The sequence below is a fragment of the Aspergillus niger genome, assembly GCF_000002855.4.
Source record: "Aspergillus niger supercontig An16".
Taxonomy (NCBI): Eukaryota; Fungi; Ascomycota; class Eurotiomycetes; order Eurotiales; family Aspergillaceae; genus Aspergillus; species Aspergillus niger.
Genome location: NT_166531.1, coordinates 597,657 through 625,382, shown reverse-complemented (window position 1 = coordinate 625,382; position 27,726 = coordinate 597,657). Strand labels below are relative to the sequence as shown.

At 49.9% G+C, this 27,726-nt stretch overlaps 13 protein-coding genes and 1 non-coding gene across 14 annotated transcripts; 8 read left to right on the top strand and 6 right to left on the bottom strand.

Annotated features, from left to right (window-relative positions):
* Positions 1-121: 121 nt before the first annotated feature.
* An16g02870 (hypothetical protein) lies at positions 122-1,405 on the bottom strand (the record flags this gene model as incomplete). Its single annotated transcript, XM_059745008.1, has 1 exon — positions 122-1,405. The coding sequence occupies one exon, from the start codon at positions 1,403-1,405 to the stop codon at positions 122-124; it is 1,284 nt and encodes a 427-aa protein (XP_059605604.1).
* A 433-nt stretch (positions 1,406-1,838) lies between these two features.
* An16g02860 (hypothetical protein) lies at positions 1,839-3,728 on the top strand (the record flags this gene model as incomplete). The annotated part of the gene is made up of 6 exons (XM_059745007.1): positions 1,839-1,844; positions 2,126-2,255; positions 2,278-2,373; positions 2,613-3,276; positions 3,327-3,525; positions 3,624-3,728. 6 exons carry the CDS (start codon positions 1,839-1,841, stop codon positions 3,726-3,728), a joined length of 1,200 nt encoding a protein of 399 aa, XP_059605603.1.
* A 1,342-nt stretch (positions 3,729-5,070) lies between these two features.
* An16g02850 (uncharacterized protein) lies at positions 5,071-6,229 on the top strand (the record flags this gene model as incomplete). Its single annotated transcript, XM_001397560.1, has 2 exons — positions 5,071-5,867; positions 5,935-6,229. 2 exons carry the CDS (start codon positions 5,071-5,073, stop codon positions 6,227-6,229), a joined length of 1,092 nt encoding a protein of 363 aa, XP_001397597.1.
* An 814-nt stretch (positions 6,230-7,043) lies between these two features.
* tRNA-Arg (CCG) lies at positions 7,044-7,115 on the bottom strand. The gene has a single exon. It is a non-coding gene; the product is annotated as a tRNA-Arg (tRNA).
* Positions 7,116-7,170: 55 nt separating this feature from the next.
* An16g02830 (hypothetical protein) lies at positions 7,171-7,574 on the bottom strand (the record flags this gene model as incomplete). The annotated part of the gene is made up of 2 exons (XM_059745006.1): positions 7,171-7,308; positions 7,446-7,574. 2 exons carry the CDS (start codon positions 7,572-7,574, stop codon positions 7,171-7,173), a joined length of 267 nt encoding a protein of 88 aa, XP_059605602.1.
* Positions 7,575-7,831: 257 nt separating this feature from the next.
* On the top strand, positions 7,832-11,483 carry An16g02820 (uncharacterized protein; the record flags this gene model as incomplete). The annotated part of the gene is made up of 5 exons (XM_001397558.3): positions 7,832-7,952; positions 8,095-8,340; positions 8,405-8,845; positions 8,909-9,895; positions 9,964-11,483. The coding sequence occupies 5 exons, from the start codon at positions 7,832-7,834 to the stop codon at positions 11,481-11,483; spliced, it is 3,315 nt and encodes a 1,104-aa protein (XP_001397595.1).
* Positions 11,484-12,063: 580 nt separating this feature from the next.
* Positions 12,064-13,359, bottom strand: An16g02810 (uncharacterized protein; the record flags this gene model as incomplete). Its single annotated transcript, XM_059745005.1, has 1 exon — positions 12,064-13,359. The coding sequence occupies one exon, from the start codon at positions 13,357-13,359 to the stop codon at positions 12,064-12,066; it is 1,296 nt and encodes a 431-aa protein (XP_059605601.1).
* Positions 13,360-13,547: 188 nt separating this feature from the next.
* An16g02800 (hypothetical protein) lies at positions 13,548-14,272 on the top strand (the record flags this gene model as incomplete). Its single annotated transcript, XM_059745004.1, has 4 exons — positions 13,548-13,575; positions 13,625-13,714; positions 13,754-13,860; positions 13,970-14,272. The coding sequence occupies 4 exons, from the start codon at positions 13,548-13,550 to the stop codon at positions 14,270-14,272; spliced, it is 528 nt and encodes a 175-aa protein (XP_059605600.1).
* Positions 14,273-14,478: 206 nt separating this feature from the next.
* On the bottom strand, positions 14,479-15,636 carry An16g02790 (hypothetical protein; the record flags this gene model as incomplete). Its single annotated transcript, XM_059745003.1, has 7 exons — positions 14,479-14,641; positions 14,702-14,750; positions 14,834-14,885; positions 15,016-15,081; positions 15,252-15,353; positions 15,450-15,525; positions 15,611-15,636. 7 exons carry the CDS (start codon positions 15,634-15,636, stop codon positions 14,479-14,481), a joined length of 534 nt encoding a protein of 177 aa, XP_059605599.1.
* Positions 15,637-16,041: 405 nt separating this feature from the next.
* Positions 16,042-16,837, top strand: An16g02780 (hypothetical protein; the record flags this gene model as incomplete). The annotated part of the gene is made up of 4 exons (XM_059745002.1): positions 16,042-16,105; positions 16,308-16,457; positions 16,511-16,621; positions 16,779-16,837. The coding sequence occupies 4 exons, from the start codon at positions 16,042-16,044 to the stop codon at positions 16,835-16,837; spliced, it is 384 nt and encodes a 127-aa protein (XP_059605598.1).
* Positions 16,838-17,156: 319 nt separating this feature from the next.
* An16g02770 (uncharacterized protein) lies at positions 17,157-18,780 on the top strand (the record flags this gene model as incomplete). Its single annotated transcript, XM_001397553.1, has 4 exons — positions 17,157-17,290; positions 17,371-17,953; positions 18,006-18,374; positions 18,436-18,780. 4 exons carry the CDS (start codon positions 17,157-17,159, stop codon positions 18,778-18,780), a joined length of 1,431 nt encoding a protein of 476 aa, XP_001397590.1.
* Positions 18,781-19,294: 514 nt separating this feature from the next.
* On the top strand, positions 19,295-21,939 carry An16g02760 (uncharacterized protein; the record flags this gene model as incomplete). Its single annotated transcript, XM_059745001.1, has 6 exons — positions 19,295-19,436; positions 19,498-19,580; positions 19,644-19,900; positions 19,951-20,817; positions 20,873-21,104; positions 21,139-21,939. 6 exons carry the CDS (start codon positions 19,295-19,297, stop codon positions 21,937-21,939), a joined length of 2,382 nt encoding a protein of 793 aa, XP_059605597.1.
* A 1,338-nt stretch (positions 21,940-23,277) lies between these two features.
* Positions 23,278-24,286, top strand: An16g02750 (uncharacterized protein; the record flags this gene model as incomplete). The annotated part of the gene is made up of 3 exons (XM_059745000.1): positions 23,278-23,525; positions 23,617-23,962; positions 24,002-24,286. The coding sequence occupies 3 exons, from the start codon at positions 23,278-23,280 to the stop codon at positions 24,284-24,286; spliced, it is 879 nt and encodes a 292-aa protein (XP_059605596.1).
* Positions 24,287-25,018: 732 nt separating this feature from the next.
* Positions 25,019-26,334, bottom strand: An16g02740 (uncharacterized protein; the record flags this gene model as incomplete). Its single annotated transcript, XM_059744999.1, has 4 exons — positions 25,019-25,214; positions 25,296-25,891; positions 26,033-26,128; positions 26,218-26,334. 4 exons carry the CDS (start codon positions 26,332-26,334, stop codon positions 25,019-25,021), a joined length of 1,005 nt encoding a protein of 334 aa, XP_059605595.1.
* Positions 26,335-27,726: the final 1,392 nt, after the last annotated feature.

The window sequence follows — 27,726 nt, the reverse complement described above, 5'->3', positions numbered from 1 at the left end:
TTTTTTCTCCGCTAGCTAAGCGCGGAGATGCCAAATAAAGGACTTTCTTGCCGCAAGTATGTAGATGTCGATGATGTGACTCGTTGTCCGTCCCCAGGCAACCCTTTTACTACATCATCAACTATTTCAAGGGTGCCACTTGTGGCATAAGAGGAAATTGACGCAATAGCTCTCTTCTAAGCCCCTCATTATGCCGAGCGCCAGACAGTAACCTCTGAGCAACGGGTGCGCAGCCTGCACTGGCAGCCACGCACAAGAGCTCGAGCCCCCACTGCTGCTGAACCATTTGATCCGTCGCGAGGTCAATCAATGCAAAAGCATCATCCCAGTCAGGTCGAGATACACTTGATTCACGCCATCTGCGGATAATCAGTCGGAAAAAGTCCAGGTTTCGTAGCTGATGACCAAGTCTCGGGTCCAGAAAAAGTGTGCTGAGCCTGGACATGTCTCCCCATTGCAGAATTTGGTCTGCCGCGTTTATAGCCGTCATGTTAAGGAAATGGTTATTGTCAAAATCCGAACCTCTAAGCATAACATGCAGCATATCCACAGAGCCATAAAGGCAGGTGATGCTGAGGGGATCATACAGCTGGCTGTCGAATTGAAATCTGGGTGGCATCGCACAGCCCGGACGACGGTTTTGTTGAGTCCAATTGCGAATTCGAATCGAATTGGCTCGGCACAACTTTTCTATGCTCGCTAGGTTGGGAAGTGCCTCAGCCGTGACGAGACTATAATATTTCAGCCAGTAGCATGATGCGTAGACAAAGAACTCGCCCAAACCAAGCTCAGCCGGATTGAACTGAATCATATCTTCTTCCCAAGCTTCCCACGAGCAATGAGTGTCGTACTTGGCCGGCTCCTTCTCGTCATTGAACAAGTCAGACTCTTGTGGAAGCTCCGACATTGCAATCTGCTCTTCGGAGAACAGGTATTGATCGTCAATTTCAGTCAAAAGGAGATAACGGATACATATATCCAATATCAATGCTTCTGGACCACCAAAGCGCTGGCCATCGTCTCTCTCGGAAGCTGGACTTCCTGAATACGTGGCATTGGGCTCCCAACGCCTCAGAATCAACTCTTTCATTGACTGATATATGAGCTGAACTTGATACCTTCTCAAGTTGCTAGGCTCAACGCATGCGATGAAGGGTTGAATCAGGCTCAAAAGCTTTTGGTGGTCCACTAGCTTGGAAAGGTAGTCAACGGTGGTAACATGGCGGGATGTATGCAGGGTGACGGCCCAGGACAACTCCAGGATGCTAAAAGGTCTGTGGGTAACGGCGAGAAGCTCCAAAGCTGTGATGGTGAGCTCCCAGTCCTTATGCTCGTTGGAAGCACGGCGAGAAAGGAGTGTATTGTAGAGTTCCGAGAGCTTGTCGGGGACCGGTTTATTATCCATCTTAGAATATAGGAACAACTGTCTGCTGAAACCAAATACAGCAGATCTAATATTTACCGATAATAAAGAAATATTCCTTCCACAGTAGTTCTGAAATTGGCGCTATCTCGCAAGGTGTTAGAGCTCAAAGTAGTTATAGCCGTGTGTCCAACGGCTCTAAGATCTCTTCCTGAAGAGCGTAAACAAGAAAAGTCGAAAGAACTGGGAACCGGGTTAGAAGCGCTTTCACATATATTCTGATTCTCAAACATTTAAATATTAGTCAACTGGCTGCTTCGAGAATTAGTACTTTCGAAGTTCGCTTCTTTGTTTACGTGTGCCAGAAGCTTGCGCCCGTCTATACCGCTCGACAAAGGGGATTTTTGTACTTGAGAGCCATGTTCAAAGCAGAAAATATGGCCATGGATATCGATGCCTTATCTCCATGGAAACAATGACAGTAAGCCTTGGACCGAAGCGACTGATACTCATATCTTTTGCTCGGCTCGAATCTCTGTAGATGAACATATTATTGAGTTTGGCAGCACGTTCTGCCGCAACCTATCCATCAGCCTGGAGACTAAGAAAAGCTCAAGTAGAAGAAATTGAAATAATAGTAGAAAAAAAGAGAAAAAAAAAAAAAAAAAAAAAAAAAAAAAAAAAAAAAAAAAAAAAAAAAAAAAAAAAAAACATCATGTTCCGTTGATCAATTTTTCTCCGTAAGATAAATCTGTTCTCCAGGATTCTCCAGGATCTAGATGCATCCAGTGGGACCGATGCAACCATGGAATCCAGGGAAGCAATCCCATGGGCTGGGAATTCCCGGAAAGAAGCAGAGCATTGAACATCCCCCGCTTCCGCAAGTCACATGGTCTCGATCCTTTGTACTATAGTCAGGGAAGTAGTGACTTGTCGATCGACCATGTCCTCCGGTTTTCAAATGGCAGACTATGGCAAGCGGGGAGTTGTCGTTTGGCTAACATCTACCAGTGAGTCGCAGAGTGTGGTATATCCCTAAGTGAAGAATTGGCAAATTGTGAGTCGCCAGAATTCATTGCCACGACGTCATACTACCTTGTGGCTAAGCTCATGAACCCAGATCAACACTCCGACGCTAAACTTTTCTTTGTCCGGCTTGATAAAGAAGGATTTGGATTGAAGACAGCTACTGAATAGCTTCACTCACCTACCATAGTCGCTTGATAATTTTACACCATGTCCTGTTCAGCCATCGCAGACACGCTGACAATACCAGCATCGACGTTGTCTCTCGGTTTCTTGGATTTGCCTCTCAAGATTCGCAACACCATATACAATCATGTACTCGTCATACCCCATCCACTTCATATTTTCCAGGACCCAGGTTGTTCATTGGAGGTTTTTGCACCCGAAAGGCCCTGTTCATGGCTTGCATTGACCTACGTCAATCGGCAGATATCGGATGAGACCAGGAAGATTCTGTATAGTATGAATCGATTTATCTTCCAGGAGATGGAGACGGCCCGGCGTCAAGGCACTCTCCTGGAATCCTTCTTGATCTGTATCGGTTCCTCAAATTCTCGGGTTCTGTCCCATCTATGTATCAACTTTCCGGCCATCGAGAGGTTACCGGGCCTTTCTTCAGAAGCAAGGCTCACAGAGGATGGCTTGCGGAGATTGCAGCTTCTACGACAAAGCTGTACCGGTTTGAAGACATTGGAGATACTCATTTTTGGCCATTTTGCCAACATTCTGGTCGCAGATCACCAGCTAATAGATAAATCCTTTCGAAATATCATTCTGGAGGTCGATGCGCAGATAAGAGGAATAACTCCCCTGGAGGCTATTGTTGTCAGAATAGTATATTCTCGCGGAATTCCAGCCGCAGTACGAGGATATTTACAAGGGCTTGGGTGGATCGTCAAGTTTGGCAACGCTTGATGTCTTTTCTTACATCATACAGAATGGGTGAAATGGAACACAGCCGCAATCATAATCTACCAAACACTCAGTTCTTGCGAAGCTCCCTCGTCAATTGCTTGAAACTAATGGCGGGTTTACTCCGTACTTTGGACTGTGTCAGCAGTGAACGGGCGCTAAGCCCGAAAAAAGGGGCCTGGAATTTTTCCCACTGGTCATGGGCCGACTATCTCCTGAATGAGGTACAACAGTCTACCAACTACACGGGCATACGGGACAGCACACAACTCCCCTGATGATGATGTCCAATAATATACGGGGACAGGCTCCCTCTTTGCAGTTCGGCATCTTGGCCTCGCGCTCATCCGAACGGCTGTTGGCAGTGGGTAAAGAATGCTTGGCAAACCCGAAACTGCAGACTCTGCATAAGTTGGGAGGTAGGTAGGTAGCGGTCTGCAACCTCACCTTGAAATCGCTCCGCCTATCTACATGTTCTGCCTCTGCAGCACTGAGACCTCCTGCTGATCCTCATATCTTAATCTTTGTAGGGTGAAGAATCATAGTTCATGGGCCTATCATATCCACAAGGAGGCGAACCTTGCGGGAGGTTGCGGTGTCTCTAGTGGCTCCTGACTCCAAAATTACCACCCCATTTAACGGACATAAAATTTGCCGCAGCGGTGTCCACTGTTCAGTGGCATCCACCAAGCCACTGCCACAGCACTGGCCTTGTGCTGAGACCTTCCCCAGCCGGCCCCGCCACTAGCAATTCGCCTGCTGAGACTGCCTTTGGCTTCGACAGGCCAAGGGTCTTGGCCAGGTGCAGGATGTCGGTGCCTGGGATGCCTCCGAAGCAAGGTCGATTTGTTTCATCGTGTGAAAGGAGAGTGTTGGGAGCAGTCGGTTTACACGGTGGGTGTCAGTTGGACGGATTATTCCTAGGACCCTTCCCCAAATATCACACAGTGGCAACTGTTATCTCTGGCCGGATCAAATCAGACTAACCCGTAACTCATTTAATCTTCAGGAAGATCCAACGACCCTCCCCTAGCTGATTGGATTTGGGTGCCTGAGCGTTGCTTATCGCCCATCTCGGCAGGGTCTTGGCGGGTACAAGCGACCCTTTCCAGAGCAGGCTAGCGTCAGGGTCAGGGACCACACTAGTGGCCAATTCAGGGTGGATTGGCAGTCCGCTAGACCAGATACAGTTTAGCCATGCCCTCTTGGTCGGGCAGTTTCCTGTTTCAAATGTGCCCCTTAATGTTTAGGGCCAAACTAGTGACATCCAATGCAGGGAAAGAAAAGAGAGACATGCTGGTTTAAAAATAAGCACGACTCGGACATTAGTTATGAGGGGACAAAAAAAAGGGAAAGCGAAGGGTTTGCCAACGCCCAAGAGTGGGTGGGATGGCCTTAATTTAATTAAAAGGAAAACCGTCATACCCTCTCGTTCTTCTCCTCTCCTGTCGTTCGTTCTCCTCCGCTTCATCTCGTTCCTATCCTCCTCCTGCTCCCCTTCGTTCCCTTGCCGGTGGGCATCAAACACACCTCGTGCGATTTGATCGCACTGCCATTCATTCAACAATCGTCACTCTTTTTCTCGTGGGGAGCCATCGGTTATTCGACACCTCCGCTATAGGGTTCATTCTCTTTTTCCAGAGCCCTCTATCGCATCTTATCACATCCGAGAGCGGTGTTTGACTCGCAATCTGACCACAACTCGCTCCGTTCATTACAACAAAACCTCTACCGGGGAGTGGTGACCCTGGGCAACACTATTTGCCATCATGTCACTCTTTCATGTCTTGGCGCTGCTGGTAGCCAGTCTTAATCTGGTAACCGCTCAGACTTTCACCAACTGTAACCCTCTCAACGAGACATGTCCCGCAGACGCAGCTTTAGGTACCAACCACACCTGGTATTTCAACACCACCGTCGATGACACGATCTGGAATGTCACCAACGGCAATATTGGCATCACGGATGAGGGTGCGGAATTTTCTATCGCCCAAAAGATGGATTCGCCCACCATGCAATCTAATTTCTTCATCTTCTTTGGCATTGTCGAGTCCCACGTTAAAATGGCCAAGGGTGGTGGCGTAGTGAGCAGTGTAGTGCTCCAATCGGATGACTTGGACGAGATTGACTGGGAGTGGGTGGGATACAACACCAGTGAGGTACAATCCAACTATTTCGGCAAGGGTAACGACACATCTTTCGACCGGGGTGGCTTCCACTACGTTCCTAACGCCGACACGGAATTCCACAACTATACCACCTACTGGACGAGTGAAAAAGTCGAGTGGTGGATTGACCAGCAATTGGTACGCACACTGAAGTATGAAGATGCTGTGGGCGGCAAGAACTTCCCCCAGACCCCCAGCAACATTCGCTTTGGAATTTGGCCTGCCGGCGATCCCAGTCAGCCTCACGGTACCATTGTATGGGCGGGTGGTGAAATTGATTACTCGGCTGGCCCGTACACCATGGTAGTTCAAAAGGTTCGCGTGCATGATTTCCATACCGGCAAGGAGTATTCATACTCGGACCATTCCGGGTCTTGGGAGAGCATCAAGGTCGTTTCGTAAGTCTTCCCATAGCCAGCTTCTCTCCCCTAAACCATGTCTACAATGCTGACTCTCGAATCTCAGGGGTAATTCAACCACCGTGGAGCAGCTCAACAAGCCTCCTCCGAAATCACTTTCTGAGAGATGGAACGAGCTACCAAGTGGCGCAAAGGCTGGCATTGGCATTGGCATAGCAGCTGTTGGAGCTAGTTGTCTTGCCGGTTTCATCTTCTTCTGTTTGAAGCAGCGCAAGAGGGGCCGTCTCGAACATGCCCTGAACGATGCCCAGTGGAATTCCGAAAGGACGGAAATGAACAACTTCCAAGCCGAGTGGAAACAAAGCGAATGGAAACATAAGGGCTACCAGCCAGTCTCCTAGCTGGCTGAAGTATCCAAATCTAAAAGACCTTTGTGTCCATGACAAAAACGATGAATCCAACCTTTGTTCCAGGGGTGCCATTGTGCCTCTTTCTGTCGGGATTCGTACTTTGCTTTTTCGTGCCCATCATACCAACGCGGCGAGCAATTCATACCAGCGCCTGCTTTGCTGGCCAAGGTCGCGCTGGAGTTGCTCTTGAATCACTTTGAGTGAGCACCACGATGGAGTGAGAGGCGCACCATCCTATTTTTCCACATTTTTTTCTTGATCTTGTTTATATTGTTCCTACCCTTTTCTCCAGTCCTATGGCCCTAGGACGAGCGTCCCTCTCCTCTTGTATATATACCAACTTGCATTCAACCGGTTTCTTTTCTGGGCCATACAGATTATTGTGTCTTAACATTCGGGGGGCGTCAGCTAGGCACTTTGACTGATAACTCCAAGAGGGCTGTCGGTCTATCTTTTGCAGTATGATTCTTCTATAAATGTGACAGACTGAGAGTCATATCAAGGTCGGTTGCGTCCTGTAGCGCGCCTACGACTATTTACGGTGTTCTCCTAAAACCAATCATGGGTGTCATATCTGCGCTTTTGTATGTGAGACGTCTTCAGCACGGTTGACAGTCCTCGAGAATGAAAGATAAGGTTGAGACACAGGAACTAGGACCAAGCCGGAGATTTGATGACGCAACGATGCTTATGAGTGAAATTGGATAAAAAATAAGAAGAAAAAAAAAAAAAAAAAAAAAAAAAAAAAAAAAAAAAAAAGAGGATGATGTCTTACACAATCCGTCAAATGGCAAAAAGGAAAGAACGATCCCGGTGCGACTCGAACGCACAACCTCTAGTACCGGAAACTAATGCGCTACCATTGCGCCACGAGACCAGTTCGATAGAAAAGTGGGGGCGGTGTTGGCCTATCATACGCACAAAACTACACCTTATTCACCAAATCGGATAAGCGGCATGACGGAGAGGATCCATGGATCGTTGCTTCTACTATCTACTTCTGGCATCGGTCCGTGATCACCGAGCCCCGAGTCCGATTTACCGGTGGACGGATCATATGCATTCCGTTGCTAATCACAAGTCCAGCCACAGTTATGAATAGTAAACCTTCATCTCTCGCTGGCCGGGGCCCCCACTAGTGCTTACAGGCCGAGGTACATGCGCTGAGTTTTGATTACGATTTGGTACTCTGGACTCATTGATCTACAAAGGACCATGATCCACTCTCATCAGCCCCATGACGTTCGCCTCTATGATTGTCCTGGTATGCACTCGGACGGCCTTCTGACTGGGGAATCCCTTTCGCATATGATGGCGTGGAGTGATGACGCTCCATTTGCAGTGGACTCATGCACCATCATCGGGAATGCGACCCCTCCGACCGCAGCGTTCTTAGAATCCACGGAGTATAAAGTCTCCTTCCTGCATTGATCTGTTCACCATTTCATTCATCGAAGTGTGACCGTCAGGTGATCTATGGTCGCTGAGAGAAATTCAAATCCCGTGTTGTTCCACCGGACCTTGTGAGAACTAGACACATACACTGTCAACAATTCAAGTTCAATCGGCACCAATTCATATCGATATACCATCATGGGCAGCGTAAAGCCTGTTCCTATCCCAGGCCCCAAGGGCGTTCCATTTCTTGGAAATGTCTACGATATTGACCAAGAGATGCCAGTCCGAAGTTTTGAGTTGATGGCAGATCAATATGGTAACCCCGCCCTTACCCCTCCACGATTCCCTGTGTGCTTTTTTGACCCCTTTTGATCCCACCGTAAAGGATCAGTTAGCTTTTGCTCTTTCCCTTCCCCATTGAGAGTATTATATATGCTAACTGCGATGTATCGGTCAAGGCCCGATCTACCGACTGACAACTTTTGGCTTGTCGAGAGTAGTCGTTTCTACTCAAGAACTCGTCGACGAAGTATGCAATGAGGAGCGATTCGCTAAATCGGTGGATGGGGGTTTGGGCCAACTTCGGAATCTCCTCCACGACGGTTTATTCACGGCTCGGTACCCCGGCGAGGAGAACTGGGCGCTTGCGCACCGTGTCCTTATTCCTGCTTTTGGGCCCCTGTCTATCAGAGGCATGTTCGATGGTAAGCAACCCATCACCATCCAACCCCTATCGCACCGGACTAATGAGTTATCGCTCTGCCACAGAGATGCAAGATATAGCCAACCAGCTCGTCATGAAATGGGCTCGACAGGGACCTGAGACTCCTATTGTGGTCACAGAAGATTTCACCCGCCTGACTCTTGACTCCATCGCCCTCTGCGCCATGGGAACCCGCTTCAACTCCTTTTACCACGATAGCATGCACCCCTTCGTCGAGGCGATGGTTGGTGGGATGCAGGTAGCTAGTTATAGGGCACAGCGCCCATCGTTCTTGAACCAACTGCCCACAAGCGAAAATAATGCTTTCTGGAACGATATTTCTTATATGAGAAACTTAGCGAAGGAGTTGATCGAAGATAGGAGAAAGCATCCATCAGACAAGAAGGACCTGCTCAACGCTCTCATCCTTGGCCGAGACCCTCAGTCAGGGAAGGGCCTCAGTGATGAGTCGATCATTGACAACATGATCACCTTTTTGATTGCAGGTAAGTACTTTGTCTTAGTTGGGTCGTTATTATCTATCATGTTTTGACGCTTTTTTCCTATAGGCCACGAAACCACTTCTGGAATGCTGTCGTTCGTTTTCTACTATCTACTAAAAAACGCACATGCGTATAAAAAGGCACAGGAAGAAGTCGACAGGGTGATTGGCCGACGGAAGATCACCGTGGATGATCTCTCCAAGTTGCCGTATATCAATGCAGTCATGCGAGAAGCGCTACGCCTCAACCCGCCAGCGAGTGTCATGAGAGTCCATGCGCATCCGACTAAGAACAAAGAAGACCCAGTGACCTTGGGTAATGGAAGATATGTTCTGAACAAGGACGAGCCAATCACGGTTCTCCTCCCGAAATTACACCGCGATCCCAAGGTCTACGGTGCGGATGCCGAGGAGTTCAAGCCGGAGAGGATGCTAGATGAAAATTTCAACAGTCTCCCTCGGAATTCCTGGAAGCCTTTTGGGAACGGCATGCGCGGTTGTATTGGACGGCCATTTGCCTGGCAAGAAGGCTTACTGGCTATTGCTTTGCTATTGCAGAATTTCAACTTCCAGCTGGATGATCCAAGCTATGACCTGCGCATCAAACAGACACTCACCATCAAGCCGAAGGACTTCAAGATGAGAGCAACTCTCAGGCATGGGTTGGACCCAATAACTTTGGAGCCAGCTCTGAACAGTGGTTCTGTGCCTCGTGAATCCTCCACGGTAGCTAGCAGGGAACGTAAGAAGGATGCAGCCCTTTCCGAGGGAGACATGAAGCCGATGCACATATTTTTTGGCAGTAATACTGGAACCTGCGAGGCTTTGGCTCGGAGACTGGCAGATGATGCTGTCGCATGGGGATTTAGTGCCAAAGTCAATTCGCTAGATTCCGCCACTGAGAATGTTCCGAAAGGGGATCCAGTGGTTTTCATTGCTGCATCTTACGAAGGCCAACCCGCTGATAATGCGGCTCATTTTTTCGAGTGGCTTAGCGCAGCAAATGATAATGAACTCGAAGGGATAAATTATGCCGTATTCGGTTGTGGACATCGTGAGTCTCTCATTTTCATTCATGTGTGCTCTTTTATGTGTGACTTCGCTGCTCACTAATTTTTCAAGATGATTGGACTGCCACATTTTACCGGATCCCCAAAGCTATCAACGAGCTGGTGAAAGAGCATGGTGGGAATCGCTTGTGTGATATCGGATTAGTTGATACCGCCATTGCAGACATGTTCACTGATTTCGATAACTGGAGTGAGTCGGCGTTATGGCCTGCCATAAGCTCGAAATTTGGCTCCAAAAGTCAGGGCCAGGCTGGTAAAAAAGCCAGTTCGGGCCTACAAGTCGAACTCAGCTCAGAAAAGCGAGTGACTACCTTGGGCCTTCAGCTGCAGGAAGGATATGTGATCGAGAACAAGCTTCTAACAGCACCCGACGTTTCAGCGAAACGACTGGTGAGAATCAAGCTTCCAAGCGACATGACTTATCAGTGCGGTGATTACCTTGCTGTGCTTCCCGTGAACCCAACTAGCATCGTCCGTCGAGCAATGCGTCGGTTCAAACTGCCTTGGGATGCCTTTTTGACTGTTCGCAAGTCATCCCAGACCCAAAATGGACCGTCAGCCATTCCCACTGACACCCCCATTTCCGCCTTCGCACTCCTCTCCTCCTATGTTGAACTATCCCAGCCCGCGTCCAAACGAGACCTGACTGCCCTGGCAGATGCAGCCGTGGCCGACGAAGAATCCCAGGCCGAGCTGCGATACATGGCCAACAGTCCTAGCCGCTTCAATGAGGAGGTCGTCACAAAACGCCTCAGCTTGCTGGACATCTTGGATCGTTATCCTTCCATCGGTCTACCGCTCGGCGACTTCCTAGCTATGCTCCCGCCCATGCGAGTACGCCAGTACTCTATATCATCCTCACCCCTTACGGACCCGACAGAATGCTCTATTACAGTGTCCGTGCTCAACGCACCCTCTCTCTCCGGCACAGACGAGCCGTACATGGGCGTAGCTTCTACATACCTTTCCATTCTCCAAGCTGACGAACGCATTCACATCGCCGTCCGCCCGTCCCACTCCGGCTTCAAACCTCCCGCAGACCTCAATACGCCAATGATAATGGCCTGCGCAGGAAGCGGCTTAGGGCCTTTCCGCGGATTTGTCATGGACCGGGCAGAAAAGATTCTCAGCCGAAGCGACTCTATCACTGAAAAGCCCGCCCCGGCTATCCTCTACGTCGGCTGTCGCACCAAAGGCAAGGATGACATTCACGCAGAAGAGCTCGCTGAATGGTCTCGCCAGGGCATCGTCGACGTCAGGTGGGCATACAGCCGTCCCTCTGACGGCTCCGTTGCCCAGCACATTCAGGACCGGATTACAAGTGATCGCGACGAAGTGGTCTCACTTTTTGAGCAAGGCGCTAGGATCTATGTGTGTGGAAGTGCGGAGGTAGGCAAAGCGGTGCGCCAAGCGTTTAAGAACATTTACGTCGATGTGAAACAGGAGCGTCGTCGGGTAGCGTTGGAGACGAAGCAGGAAGAAGTCCCGTCTGAAGTGAATGACGAGGATGTTGAGAAGTTCTTCGATGATCTCAAGGCAAGCATGCGTTATGCGACGGACGTGTTTACTTAGATACGCTTCGAGAATTGCATGCCTATGTCTAGTGCCTTGCTAGTTTCTGGATAGTCTTTCATTTCTCATTATTTAAAAATCAGAACGCACCCCACTATTTTCTTTTTTCTTGGTTAAGATAACCTATTCATATTCATAGTTAATGTCTGAGAAATACTAGATTACGGAAGTGCCTAATGCCAAATCAGTTATGACTGCTAAACGTCACCTACCCGACAGCTAGGGACGTTGCTACTACCTCACCTTGGCTACTCTCTTCTAACCCCACCCAAGATATCGTGAAACAACCGAAACAAATCACATACGATATCCTTCTACACTAAACCTACATCAATAACACATCCATAAACGAGCGACTAACCATCTCATTGACATTCTAGGTACAGCACAACAAAATCAACCAGGAACCAGACAACAGAATTCATATCCTCATATTCTGACCAGCAAACATGACATAACCACATTTAGGTGTAACTACCCCATATTCCATCACAACTCAAATCCTCCACCATTCATCCATCCAGTCACTTTGACCCATTTGTTATAGGACCAAGTAGTCTACGATCCCATATAAACCATCCTAAGCCATAAACTGCTTGAACGAAGACGGCGCAGTAGGCACAGCACCACTAGGAGGAATAGCAGAGCTAGTAGGGATAGCCGAGCTAGACGAAGGTGCAGGGATGTTCAGACCACCGGGCGAGAAAGCCAAAGGAGTCGGGAGACTGAGGGAGGGCTCGGACTCGGACGCAGAGGAAGAAGAGTCGCTGGAGTCGGAGGAGCTGCTGCTGCCGGCAGGCTCGGGGAGGCTGATGCTGGGGAAGGCACCGCTTGGCTGAGCGGGGCTGGAGGAGTCAGAGGAAGAGGAAGAGCCGCCGAAGGGGTTCGGGAAGCCGCCGGAGGGTTGGCTGGGAGCAGCAGCGCCGCTAGAGGGTTGGGGTTGAGAGGAGCCGCCGAATGGGTTGCTGCCACCACTGGGCAGGGAGGGACTGGAGGAGTCTCCCGCAGATGAGGAGGAGCTGGAGCCGCCGCCAAGGAAGGGCTTCAGGAAGTCGGGCAAGCCACTGAGACCATCGCTGCTGGAGGGCTGAGAGGAGCTAGAAGGACCGCTAGAAGACTGAGAGGAATCACCCCCGAGCGAGCCCAGGATACCGGAGAGCCCGCCGAGAGGGCTGCCGCTGGAGGGCTGAGCAGAGCTAGAAGAATCGCTGGAAGAGCCTCCGAGGCCGTTGAGAAAGTCGGGGAGTCCGCCGGAGGAGGAGGACGAGCTGCTGGAGGGTGAGGGAGAGCCACTGGACTGGGAGGAGTCACCACCGCCCAGGCCGGGTAGGCCTCCGAAGGGGCTGGAGGAGGAGTCACCTCCACCTCCACCCAGACTGGGAAGGCTTCCGAAGGGACTGGAGGAGGAGGAGCCAGAGGAGGAGTCACCATCACCCAAGCCAGACAGCCCTCCGAAGGGACTAGAGGATGGGCCTCCAGAACCACCGCCCAAGGATGGACCACCACCGCCGAATTGACGCTTCTCGAATGGCAGCCCGGTGGGAAGGGTGATGCCGAGATCGGACAGGTCGGGGAGACCAGAGGGCAGGAGCTGAGACAGTCCCTTTGAGTCTGTAGGGAGTGCAGCACCAGAGGGCAGAGAGAAAGGCAGATCCCGCCGCTTCAAGCCTAGGTCGGACAGATCTGTGGGCAAAGAGAAGCTGGGGAGGCCTGAGGGAAGGGAAAGACCAGATGGAAGGGAGAGACCAGTTGGAATGAGATTGCTTGGGATAGGGAACGGAAGGAGGTCGGAGAGATCCTGTCTCTTCTCGACGGGAGTCGGCAAGGCCAGGGCACAGCCCGCAAGGCACACCGGAGCGACGTGTTGGAATTTCATTGTAGTGATTGCTTAAGTTCCTAAAATGATGAAAAGAAAGATTGAAAAGATGTGAAAGCTACAAGTGTCAGTTTGAAGGAAAGGAAGCGTTAAAGCCTGATAGACAGTCGATAGGGAACACGGATCACGAGGGTCCTTTATATGTCTGCCGAATGGCGACGCTCTCGATGATGTGATGTGCTGAAAGCATGGGGATCCGACGTGCCGTCCACGAGGGTAAATCGAATGAGATCATCGAATAACTAGGTTGTGCAATGGAAAAGAGCACGCACTCAAGATGATGCAAGCAACAATTTGCTGCTGTGGGACAAGACCAACATCGAGCCGCTTCATGAGCAAGTTTGTTTCGGGGCCGGTTGCTGTGTCTGCTTAGATGCTTAACTCTAAACTGCAGGGATCTTGAAACACTGGCGAGCTCGGGGGTTTTGTCCAAGACAGAAATTGATCGATGCTCCCAAAAATGAGGCCGAACCGTTGAAGCCAAGGAACGGACCCATCCTTGTTCGATAGATCTGCCATGGCATCACCAGCCACTGTATGAAATTGATAGCTCATCTACCCCAGACTAGCCCATGAAACGTTCTGTGTGCGATGCATACTTACAAATCAGGGTCTTGGGGGAAAACCAAAATCACCAGCAAGTCCCTGCCCATGTTGGCGCAACAGCCAACCTGGAGAGCCATGGGTGGAAAGTCGTCTGTCGGAACGGCCGTGGATTATGCAGGCGCCAATCGGAGCGAATAATTGTAACCGTGTTCCTGATCAGCGTTTCAAGCATCCAGGGCACTTGATCAGTGCCCGAGGGACTTTGTGGCCTGTTGCGTCAGCCCTGACCCTGTCCTTGAAGAGTTCACGGTCTATTGGCATTTGTATTGAGAGTCCTTGTGGCAGATGCCAAAGAGTGTTGGGATGAGATCAACTGCCTAAGGGAATTACAGAATCTGGTAACCCCAGCCATAAATTCTGAACTAGGCAGCCCAACCGCTTGTAACAGAATCAAGTTGAAGGAGTAATGCCTGTCAGACCGTTGCCCGCCAGCTATAGTACTTGTGATGTATCAAGGATCAAGGGCGTGGGGAGACGGCTCGGTATTCCTTTCTGTGATGGATGGTAGATAGGTTATCCGCCATCTGGGTCGAGTACGTGGCTTGCAAGGACAATGTCGTTTCCAAAACTTCTGGAACTCCTATCCCGCAGACTCAAAAAGAAGAACAATTTGGGGACGGGCAGATGTGGAGCAGTTCCAGGGTCGATCGGCGGATTCCTCTCCCACCCTGAGTGCCTGAGGCAGACAAGGCATCATCCATGACTGCGCTGGCACTGGCTTCATTTCATTCTCTACCTTTCCGACGCCGCATATTGCTCGAACACTCTACCACCTTTCTGGATACCTTACAACATTTGATATCAACTAATTTCTAAAGTATACACTAGACTCGAACTTGGGTCCAGGCCCATATCGACTACCACTGACTTTCGTGGCCGAAACAGTCGAGAAGGAAATCCCGTCTCTCAATCAGTATTCCCTGGATTTCAATTCATCACTTCATGCAATCGAGTATGGCGCAAGATGGGGTCACCGTGAGCATACATTGGCACATAACCCTTGGTTGCGCAGGGAACCCCTGCCAAAAGAATGTAAAGCATGAAACGCACCTGGGCTGGTGATGCTTCGGAATAGATTGCAATCATTGGAAAACCGCCTGGCAGTAAGCATTTGGTCTGTCAGAGACATCAACCCATGCTGAAGGGGTGAATATCATGTTGGTCCGATGAGTATGACCCGGAGTATCGCAAGATCAGTAGCTCATAATTCGACCACGACCAATTGATATCCCATACCCAAGAATCTTTGAGTGCGGCGCACATACTTCCCATTGGTTCTTCTATACTTCAATACAATATAGGTCTCTTAGATCAAGCTGCTGAGCCTTGAGTTTCATGTTCATCCCGCCTACTAGGGTCAGTTGCGCCGTGACTGTGTGCCAAGTGCCCTGTGAAACCAACTGAGAACCCAATCAAAGGGATGCCCTCGTTGGCTGTAGGACAGCGAATACCAAAAAGTTGACTTTCGACCCTAAAGGCTTTACGTACCTAAGCTGGCTTATCACTACATACGCCTTTGGAACCCTTATGGCATGCTCCACACGTGGATGGATACTTTCCCTCTATCTGGCATCAGACTGAGTCTGATTGCGTGTCTTCTTACAATTGAGAGGGAAGACTAAACCAACGGCTACATTTATCGAACAGGCCACCGATATCAAGATATGCCATATTCTAGAACTTTCGGTTTTGGATTTTACTTGTTATCAGGAGATCTGTTGTAATTAGAAGTACACCAATCTTGTCAAACCAAGCCTTTCAGACGTCACCAGGTACAAGTTCATCGAAGGCAAGTGGAAATTCGCTCAAGACCAAATTTTAGGCCCCGGGAACTGCCATGAAGGCCGCAGGTGTTTCAGGTTTATTGAAGAAGGATCATCCTCACGTGCTGGGGACCAGCCCAAACAGCCTTCTTGGCTAATCAAAGGCAACAAAGCGCAACAGTGCCCAAGTGTGATGAGCGGCTGATCTTCTTCGGGCCTAGTTACTCTAGTTGTGACTACGGACAGGCTTACGATAGCATGAAAACAGACCGGACTGTCGGGCTTTGTCAGCGGATAAGTCATTTCCTTGAGAATGCCTGAAGATGATAGTCATTCAGGAGGTACTGGGCTGGCGATGATGAATCTTTTGCGACAAGGTTGAACCTCGGAAGTATGTTTAAAGTACCAAGGGTTAGTGGCCAGTCCACCTCGCGGCATACGACTGTTCAACTTAGAGGGGACGAGGTGCAATGTAGTCCACAATTCTGCAAATCCATTGGTGTTCATCAGCCAATGTCGCCATGTTGCACAATATTCGCTGATATCTCAGTTTACCTTTCTCTGGGGTTGTTTTAACAGCCCAGCGACTCGCAGCAGGTTTCGTGGAGCCACACTATGTTCACGCATCTGAAATGCTGGCTCCACTACCCGGGGCAAACATAGCATGGTGTACTATAACAAGGGGATCTGCTAACCCTACTAGGAATCACTTGTGCTTGCCAGCTCACTGTTATACGGCCTTTGAGCACACCCAATGACGACGATTCCACTCTATACAAGAGTCGAGTATAAAAAGAATAATCAAAGAGCACTGATATTGCGCATCGCTCCACACGGCCTGGTGAGCTGTGATCCAAGAATCGCTCTTGAGAGGGTCTCGGAGTCTTTCCGAGGTCAATTAACTTCCATCACAATTGCAGATGGAGACTGAAGAGACTCACAGCCATGCCATAAGCTGATTGGCCGCGTTGCTTTAAGAGGGATTGGTCATGTGTTCGACTGACCAATGGAAGTACTTATTTCACTGACTAATATTGTTCACGTGATAAGAGGCTGAGATGGACCAGTCAGCGTCGAGGATGAGGAAAAATGCGATAATCGAAAAGTGAACCGTGCTTCGGACCCCCAATGATTAGGTTTCGTCGCTTATAAGCAGCAGGAAAACAAGATTTGGGATAGGAGCTTCTGTGAGTACATACTTGCTGTATAGAGATGAGCAAAAGGATGATACGCGCTCATGTCGGTTTGTTACTGGCCTCTGCTGACGCCATCCGCGCCATGATTGGCATCAAGATAGCCGCGTGGAATCAGCAACTAACCCCCTGCAACCCAGAATAACTTGAACCACCAACCCTGAGGGTGAGCAAATCCTATAACTATAAAACACCTGGTCTGCAAACCACCGACGCGTTAGAGTTCAGCGTCAGAATGTCCCCAATCAAAAGCGTGGCTGTCATTGGCACGGGGCCTGCCGGCGCCATTGCCGTGGACGCCCTGATGCAGGAGAAAGCATTTGACAGGGTCCGTGTGTTCGAGAGACAAGAGAAAGCTGGTGGGTGCTGGTATGTCTACACAGCTGCTACCAGAGGCTTTGGGAGCAACCCTTTCCTGGTTCTCATGGCCGATAGTTAATCGACACTAGGGTATCGCGAAACGAGAAACAGGTGCCCTTGGATGTCGATAAGCTATCCGCAAGGACGGCGGATGCTCCTATCCCTATTCCGACCCAATTTCCTGCATCCACACCAGCATTGGCCCAGCATCGCTATACTGACTCCCATATCTACCCGAACTTGCATACCAATGTGGATGCCTCGACCATGGAGTACTCGCAGGAGTCGATCCCGGCTATCCGGTCGGAGATGTCAATTGCGCTGCATGGACCTGACACCCCTTTCCGCCATCACACAGTGATCCGCCAGTACATTGAGGATCTCCTGAACCGCAATGGCTATCAAGATCTTGTAGAATACAACACGACCGTGGAACGTGCGGTCAAAGACCCCAAGACCGGTAAATGGGAACTGATCCTGCGCCGGGCTGGCAAGCCTGGTGGGTATGATTACTGGTGGAGTGAGAGTTTTGATGCGCTGGTGGTTGCCTCGGGGCACTACTCTGTGCCTTTTATCCCCTCTATCCCCGGCCTGAAAGAATGGATCGACAAATACCCAGAGAATGTGTTGCACACGAAGCAGTATCGCGGTCCCGAACGCTATCGCGGAAAGGTATGACGATGCCTAGTCGCCCAGTTCTGCAATTGTTATTAATAGCGTATAGAAAGTCGTCACTGTTGGAGCTTCGGTGTCTGCCGCAGATACCGCGGTCAGTCTGATCGGCTCCGCGCAATCCCCCATCCACGCTGTGGTTCGCGGTCGGTATAACCCTTACTTTGGGGATTGGGCGTTCAGACACCCTTCCATCAGTCGTAAACCACCAATTTCACGCGTTGAAAGTGGAAATGGACAGCGGACGGTGTACTTTGAAGATGGAACCTCGGTCTCGGATGTGGACTATATCATCTTCGGAACGGGCTTCACCTGGGCATTGCCATACCTGCCGGATATCCCGACTAGAAATAACCGTGTTCCGGATCTGTACTTGCACATCTTCCATCAAAGCGATCCCACCCTTGCATTTTTGGGAGCGGTATGTACCCCATCTCGCAGTGTTTTCGCATACAAATAACTCGGGCTAACATCTGACTCAGGTTGGCGCTGGATTGACTTTCAAGATTTTCGAATGGCAGGCCGTGGCTGCGGCGCGAGTCCTGGCTGGCAAGGCCCAATTGCCACCCTTGGAGGAACAGCAGAAATGGGAACAAGATCGGATCGCAAAGAAGGGTGATGGACCCGCGTTCAGCACCATCAACCCGGACTTCCGGGAGTATTTCGAGACTCTTCGTCAATTGGCGGGCGAGCCCAAGGCAGGCGAGCCGGGGCGTGTCCTGCCTCCGTTTGAACAGGAGTGGCTCGATGTGTTCAATGCTGGACATGAGCGCCGGATTCGGATGTGGCAGAAGGCCAATGAAGCGGCGGCGAAGAGTAAACTGTAATACAAATCTGGTTCAGGATTTGGTGAAATGGACTGGTCTTTGACACTAGCATAGCGCTTATTGTTTATAGACGCGATATTTAGGCTATATACTAGACCGGGTCACATGGATCCCCGCATCTCCGTTTCGTATCCTGCTTAAACTCCGTTTGCATCCTTCCATTAATCAAGCACAATCATGCCACAATATCCCCGCATCACCTCGTGGGACATTCGTCCAGTCCTGCGAAAAGCAAGCATTTTATCGGAATCCGGTTCTGCCGATCTGCAGGCTAACGGGGCTACTGCGGACGATTTCTATCCTCCTGAGAAAGTCCTCCAATAGAGGCACAGTCCACCTCGGTTTTAAAGTAGGTAGCTGCAGCTAATATATTTCTTCTCGGCTCTTCCCCCATCATTTGACAGTTTGATCAACTCATAAATTGCTGGGTCGACCATGGCGGCGATAAAATGGCTCCCTTTCCCCTTTTCCACTGCACTTCAGCACTCGATTCCAAGCAGCCAGCTCACACAGAATGCTCATCTCTGGATCATCAGCGGCCCTCTGTGCATTGGCTTTGCCTTTTGCGGCGGCCAAGTCGTTATGGTCTGATTCCCCAGGAAATTATAGTAGCTTCATAACCACTGCATTTCCTCTAGGAAATGGACGATTGGGGGGTAAGCGCTTTAAGCAAGGCCTCAGGAAATTATTACGATCGGATACTGAGCTTTCCAATAGCCATGCCTATAGGTTCCTACGACAAGGAAATTGTCAATCTCAATGTCGACTCGTTATGGCGTGGAGGGCCCTTTGAAAGTCCGGTGCGTGGGAGCGTGTACCCGCGTTTTCCTCCTAAGGCTATGAAAATACTGAGAACAATATAGACATACTCAGGAGGAAATCCAAATGTTTCTAAGGCAGGTGCACTTCCTGGTATCAGGGAATGGATATTCCAAAATGGGACAGGCAACGTCTCTGCGCTGCTGGGCGAGTATCCGTACTACGGATCGTACCAGGTGTTGGCAAATCTGACCATCGACATGGGCGAATTGAGCGATATTGACGGATACCGTCGGAACTTGGACTTGGATTCGGCTGTTTACTCGGACCATTTCAGCACCGGCGAGACCTATATCGAAAGGTAATAAGCTGCTTCTACGGTCCAATGGATCGATTGCTGACAGATAATAGGGAGGCTTTCTGCTCGTATCCGGATAATGTCTGCGTCTACAGACTCAGCTCAAACTCATCACTACCTGAGATTACCTTTGGACTGGAGAACCAGCTTACGTCGCCTGCCCCGAATGTCAGCTGCCATGGGAATAGCATCAGCCTTTATGGCCAGACTTACCCTGTTATCGGGATGATCTACAACGCCAGGGTGACGGTCGTCGTTCCCGGATCAAGCAATACGACTGATCTCTGCTCTTCGTCAACTGTCAAAGTGCCAGAGGGTGAAAAAGAGGTTTTCCTTGTATTTGCTGCCGACACCAACTATGAAGCCTCCAACGGGAATTCCAAAGCCAGCTTTTCGTTCAAGGGGGAGAACCCGTACATGAAAGTCCTCCAAACGGCGACCAATGCTGCCAAAAAGTCCTACTCTGCACTCAAGTCATCTCACGTCAAGGATTACCAAGGCGTTTTCAACAAATTTACCCTTACTCTTCCAGATCCCAATGGCTCAGCCGACCGTCCAACTACCGAGCTTCTGTCGTCTTACAGTCAGCCTGGAGACCCCTACGTGGAGAATTTGCTCTTCGACTACGGTCGCTACCTGTTCATATCATCATCGCGACCAGGATCCCTGCCGCCAAACTTGCAGGGTCTCTGGACGGAGTCGTATTCTCCTGCTTGGAGCGGTGACTACCATGCCAATATCAACCTACAGATGAACCACTGGGCCGTTGACCAAACAGGACTAGGGGAGCTGACTGAGCCCCTCTGGACATACATGGCTGAGACATGGATGCCTCGAGGCGCGGAGACAGCAGAGTTGCTGTATGGCACCTCGGAAGGTTGGGTGACGCATGACGAGATGAACACATTCGGACACACAGCGTGAGTACATGGCAATACATCAACAGCATGAACATTCCAACACTGACCAAAATAGCATGAAAGACGTCGCCCAGTGGGCCGACTACCCTGCCACAAATGCATGGATGTCACATCACGTATGGGACCACTTCGACTATTCTCAGGACAGTGCCTGGTATCGCGAAACAGGCTACCCCATTCTCAAAGGAGCAGCCCAATTCTGGCTCTCTCAGCTTGTGAAAGATGAGTACTTCAAGGACGGCACCCTAGTTGTAAACCCCTGCAACTCACCCGAGCATGGGCCTACAGTAAGTTCCCAACAAAGTCTTTCAAACTAAACAGCTAACGCCCCAGACCTTCGGCTGCACCCACTACCAACAACTCATCTGGGAACTGTTCGACCACGTCCTCCAAGGCTGGACCGCCTCCGGCGACGACGACACCTCCTTTAAGAACGCCATCACCTCCAAATTCTCCACCTTAGACCCAGGCATCCACATCGGCTCATGGGGCCAAATCCAAGAATGGAAGCTCGACATCGACGTCAAAAACGACACCCACCGGCACCTCTCCAACCTCTACGGCTGGTACCCAGGCTACATCATCTCCTCCGTGCACGGCTCCAATAAAACCATCACCGACGCCGTCGAAACAACCCTCTATTCCCGCGGCACCGGCGTCGAAGACTCCAACACCGGCTGGGCCAAGGTATGGCGTAGTGCCTGCTGGGCGCTCCTCAATGTCACAGACGAAGCATACTCCGAGCTCTCGCTTGCAATTCAGGATAACTTTGCCGAAAACGGATTCGATATGTACTCCGGATCACCTCCGTTTCAGATCGATGCTAATTTCGGGCTTGTGGGAGCGATGGTTCAGATGCTTATCAGGGACTCGGACCGTTCTAGTGCGGATGCGAGTGCTGGGAAAACGCAGGATGTGCTTCTTGGGCCAGCGATTCCCGCGGCGTGGGGAGGTGGGAGTGTTGGTGGACTGAGACTAAGGGGTGGTGGTGTCGTGAGTTTCAGCTGGAATGATAGTGGAGTGGTCGATTCATGCAAGGCGGATCTTTCTGCGAGAGGCAGTGATGTCTCGCAGGTGAAATTCTATGTTGCGGGTGGTAGGGCGATTGATTGTTCGTCATGAGAGCTCCCTTCCGTACTATCTGAGTGATAGGGACTGGGCGCTGGTCCCGCTAATGTCAACCATGAGTACTAGTCTATATGGTAGTAATTCAACAGGACCACCCTTTCTCTAATCAAACAGAACCACGAGCGGGGTACTTAGCAGCCACAACCCGCCTCTTATCCACGTGCAGATTACTATAAAATGGGCCTAGGTCAGGTGCGGGATATGATACAATATCCATAGCAGACACTTGGATCACTCTCCACAACAGAGGTCCCGTGTCAAACCCCGGTCTGTCGTGGCATGAACAACTCAAGTGAGGATCGCCATCATGGATTAGCAGCTTCGCACCAATCTGCCTTGGGGCTTATCCCCGCTTGATCAGCGGTGCAGGGGAAGAGAGCTTACTGTAAAAACGAGCCAACAAGTAGTACTTTAGCTGTCACTAGTGCCAGGTATCTTGCAGGATAAGCTGCATCCGGAATGAGGGGAAGTCGAGTGATTTGCTCACCATCAAGTCCGCGAGGAGGGCGGATTCTTTTTAGATGGGGCGCGCTGGGCAAGTATAACGTGGCTATGATACCAATGCAAACGAATTAGACTGAGAGCGAGATCACTTGTTGATCAGATTTTTGAATGCTGGTTGCAGGTTGTTGGTCGTGGTAGATGTGGGATGGAGGGGAGGGGGTTATTGATTTCTTTTTCTGGTGGGGCGAATTGATGTGCAAATGCATGATCACATTGCAGAGACAAGAAAAAGCAATATGTCACTCCCCTCATGTTCTTTATCTGACATGGCTTTCAGACCCGTCGGATCTGCAGCCACAGCTGTAATGGGCGTCTTCTTCTTCATGAAAACCAGCCCGTGCTTTGATTGAAGCTCACAGGCTTATTTCCAAGGATGCTCGCAGCATCATCTCAGGGGGTCTTGGCCAGTATAGGATAATGAATTTCCGTAGGCATAAGCAATTGGTAACATTTTATGGCTTCGAAATCTGCACCCAAAGGCGGTTATCTTAACGAAGAAGGGTCACAGCGAATGATTGAATATCCACTGATCCGAAAACGTGAACTGCGGGGCTCTAAGTGACAAGTCGAGCCTTTTTGGATATCAAGATTTACTAATATGTAGAATGTGCTCGATGCAGGCATGAGCAAGGCATGGATGATCTGCCGGAGTATCTACTCGGGCAAAAGAAATACCCCACACCAGTACCAATACCCCCAATCCTAGTTCATTAACTTTGAAATCGAATTTAAGAGTCATGAGTGACATTGGTCTTCATCCAACGACAATCGTGTCTCATCGAATACTAAGTGTGTTTGTTCGCTGTGCGTGACGTGAAAATCAACATCATGGATGTCGCAGGAAAACTGATACCAGAGACCAATATGTTGGATGACTACACACACAAGCGCTTCCGCGCCATCTGGGAGATGGGTCGCCTCCATACTCGCGAAGCCTGGCTGTCTGTAATCCCAGCTGTGTGGGGAGCGAGTATCGGTGCAAAGGCAGGCTGGACGGATGGATGGTCATTTGCCTGGGTTCTGTTTGGCATCTGGGCAAGTGCAACGGTCTCCCATGCCGCATTTTGTACATGGAAGTGAGCATAGCATACCCCTCCCCCGAATTGTTCTATGTAAATAGCTACTAACCAATGCGACCAGTGACATCTGTGATGTCGAATATGACAGACAAGTTGAACGATGCAAAGGCAGGCCGCTACCATCCGGGCTCATCTCCGTCAAAGAGGCCACTTTCTTCTTTCTCTGTTGGATACTTCTCACCCTGGGGACTACCTGGTATACACTAGGACCACAGGCGACTCTGTGTACCACACCTGCGTGGCTACTGGGCTTGATCTATCCCTTTATGAAGCGGGTCATGCCCTTCCCTCAGCTCGTGGTGGGTCTCTCTGTTGCCAGTGGTGTTATGCCGGGGTATGTCTCTGTTCGGGGGATTCTCGAGTTCAACGGGTCGGTTCTAGCTCTGTTTGGGGCAACCGCCTGCTGGATTATCTTTCTTGACACCGCCTACGCCGTTTAAGATATGCTCGACGATGCGAAATGCGGAGTCCAGTCGCTTGCGGTGTTCCTGGGAAAGCGTGTTCGGATGTTCCTTGCCCTAGCTGCTGTCATTACTATTGCATTCTTCTCTACGGCTGCTTTACTGAGCAATCTCTCTCTATTTACCTGGATCTTCGGTGTTGGGGTATGGGCAGCCAGCATGATACGGAGCATATTTCTATTGGATCTCAATGTCTGCGCGTCTGGGGGACGTGTGTTCAAGTCTAACATTGAACCCGGCTTTTATCTTACGGTAGTTACACTTGTGGAAGGGTATCTTCAAGCGTGCTTTTCTTGAGAGATTGCAGCTTAATTCTCTCATTTCTATGTCTTTTTAAATAACAATATCACTGTTGCTTGCGAAAATTGGACGTGGATGGACTGGCTCAACCCGGTGTTTAGCCTTATCGAACACGAAGACTTTTCTGCTCAATTCCATCATGGTCTTCGCCTTATCTGCTCTTCCAGTCTAAGTTTATACCAATTCTTCTCTCACTATCGTTGATCTAGCGAAATGTCAATACTAGCTGAACTCTTGAAGTATTTGTTTCTTCCACCAGATCGTGCTCCCGGGCTGAAAGCCGGTCCTTGCACAATAACAGGGATGCTGGAAGGAGAGGAGGTTTGTAGAAGGGTGGAGATCTGTCCGGATTTACGGACAGTCGATATGGATTCACTGGTGAAGTAATGATGAAGTCAATATGAGTGAAGTTGAAAGAGTGCCATTACCCTAAGCTGATGATGAAGACTTCATCAATTGAGTTAGTACTATCATCAAGTGATGGAATATGGAATTAGTGTTGAGTATCATGGATACTCCTAGTGCTACTTTCCATATGGATATCTACGCTGAAGTATGGAGTAGTAGGAAGATTTCTACACTGTCTACAGGCTTATAATAGGGAGTTACATGCCCAATACAAATTTAGATCTTAAGGTCGTTTAGATATTCATAGATCTTCTTTTTAATTAACTGTAAATATAAGGCACTATTTCGTGCAGGATCTATATTTGGCAACCTGGTAACTTTTTATGGATCAACGACTAGCAGATCATCCAGCTCGAATTCCACCTCCCGCCCTTGGGCCTCCAGCTCCAGATATCCAGGTGCACTCTGCTCGATAATGCGGACCCAGAGGTCCCGACATCCGTAACCAGGGAAGAGGAACTTGTTGTTCAGTCGGGTTGACTCCAAGAGCTCGAGGATGGGAAGGTTCATGTCCAAGCTATATCGATCTCATTAATCAAGAAAGGTCTCATCAGAAGACGAGAAGTCAGCAGCAATGTTTGGGAAAGAAGGAACGTACGGTTCATTATACTGCGGCGGGCCCCCGATCCCCGACTCGGCAATCTCGTCCAGGTCCTTCCCCAGGACCTGCTCGAAGGTCATGGTTTGCCCCATATTCCAGGGTCGACGGAGGGTCGAGACGCGGACGTCGCCATTGGAGCCATACTCCACCAGGGTGAGGCGCCCCGTGGCCAGCCCCGGCGCATCGATGACGAACCACGTGAGGTCCGGCCCGTCGGCGAATACCACCGTGCCCTGGCGGGTCATGGAGATGGCGCGGTAATCCGCCGGGGCGAGATACAGCGCCGGGAGGACCTCGCTGAGGGTGGTGGTGGCTGTGGCCGCCGGAGGGCAGCCAAGCAGCTCTGGAATGTGGCAGCGGGGGGCGTCGCCCGCCCCACGCAGGTCGAAGGGGTGCCGCCTGCTCCATTCATCTTGGTGGACGTATAACAGAATAAGAAACTTCACGAGGTGGATGTAGCTGCGCGGATGGGTCTTCCGGTTTATTGGGGCCAAACACAAGAAGCGTTTGTTGGGTCTTGGGGCGAGCTGCGAGAGTACCTGGGCCGGGTAGTCGACAGCCGAGGTATAGCCTACGGAACGACTATGGTAGGACTGCGGCAGTGTTACCCTTCAATCTTCTTCTTCCTCTTTTTCCACTCATGCTCATTCATGCTGAAGATGAAGAAGGCAAGAAAGGGACAGATAAGAGGATGACAAGAGGAAGAATCTGGAGACTTCTGGGGTTATACGGACCTCGCGGAACTCCTGGCTTGCGGTAGCCCATGTCTCGATTAGGGCTCGTCGTTGGCGAAGCGCATCTTCGGTATTTGACGTGGGGTGGGATTCTTCCTGCAGCCGGCGAGAGAATGATTGGAAACCGTCAGTGCGACATATCATGATAGGGATGTGTGCTTCCGCAGAATCTCCCCTACCCGTACGAATAGCAACCATCCCTTGGCCTCTTCCGCGAGCTCTTCCGGGTCCAAATCTGTCAGATGCAGGCGGATTTGCGGAATTCCCGCCGGCCAGGATACTTCTGACATCGGCTGTGACATTCTGGACTGGAATTTCTGGGTGTGAGAATCGGATTGCGAAGCTTGTAGCGCGAGAAGAAAAGAAGGAAAGGGGGTGAAAGCATTCATCCCGCCAGTCCACCGAGTTTACATCAATTTCATAGGGAAGAAAGGGTCCATCAAAAAGGAATACTAAATATTACAAGACCCTTCCGGTATTTCACTAGTGCAATGTTGATTGTGGGTCCTGATTCTCGACTGTCCGAGGTCACAGAGTACGGGCTGGCCCCAGAGCATGTCTTTGGGTAGGCGCAGTTTTCGAGAAGTGTAGATTGAACGGGTGCTGTCTAAAATTTCTTAGGGGTTGGGGTTTGTTGCTCGGCTCTCTTAAAGTCTGTTAGAATCGACTCATCGTCAATGCCAAGCATGATGTTTGAGGGTTTGATATCTATATTCTCACTATTTTAGCAACGACTGTTTTGTGATTTGCTGGGAATGAGGGAATATACCGGTATGAACAATGTTCGCTTTCCTATGAAGAAAGCCAAGTGCCCGGAGGATACATTTCAAGGTTTCTTTAAGTAGAAACTCGCCCAGTCTTCGGGAGCTGGAAAGCATTCGCAGCTCGTGTAGAGACATATGCATTGGTGGATGCACCAAGCATAATAGATAGATGGATAGATAGATGGATTAGACTACAAGCTCACCGGGAAGAACCAGAAATTATTCCTCCAGTTCATACGATCAATGCTGCAATGGGAACCTGAGAGGAGGAAATCAGCGAGGGAGCTACTAGATGATCCGTGGTTGAATTCGGCTTCAAATTCATAGCAGCTAGTTGAATAGATGTACCGCCTGGATATGTACTAATTCAAGAAAATGCTTACACAATTAGTCAAGATTAGCATAGAGTTCTGGTCAAGGCGAAGCAGGCTAGAATGACAGATGTTGTGAGGAGCAGATGCCAGCATATATGATCGATGCGGAGTTTCACGGTGATGGATTTAACTCTTATCAGATAGAGGCTGCTGCTGCTGCTGCCGTATTGTATTGGATAAGTCGATGGGATATAATTTGGGTAGATTTCTTAGCCTACTAATTGTAGCAAAGTATGATCACAGTTAACGAGGTACTAACTATGCACTACGACCTACTTCATTGCTTAGTCTAGTTTTATCTCCGAATGTTACCCTCTCGGTTCGCGTTTATCCGATTTAGCCGGTTTGGCAATGCTGATTTGTGGCAATAACTAGGGACTGGCCCATGCTTTTAGACAAGTATATTCTAATTCTAGTTCTATCATGTGTTCATCCATCTCTTGTCGGAGTATTCCCGAGTCTGTAACTCCGAAACGGGTATATAACCCCCTCTTCTTCGCTCCGGATTCCGATGCGGGGTAAGAACTATAACTCTCAGAGTGAATCAATACATAAC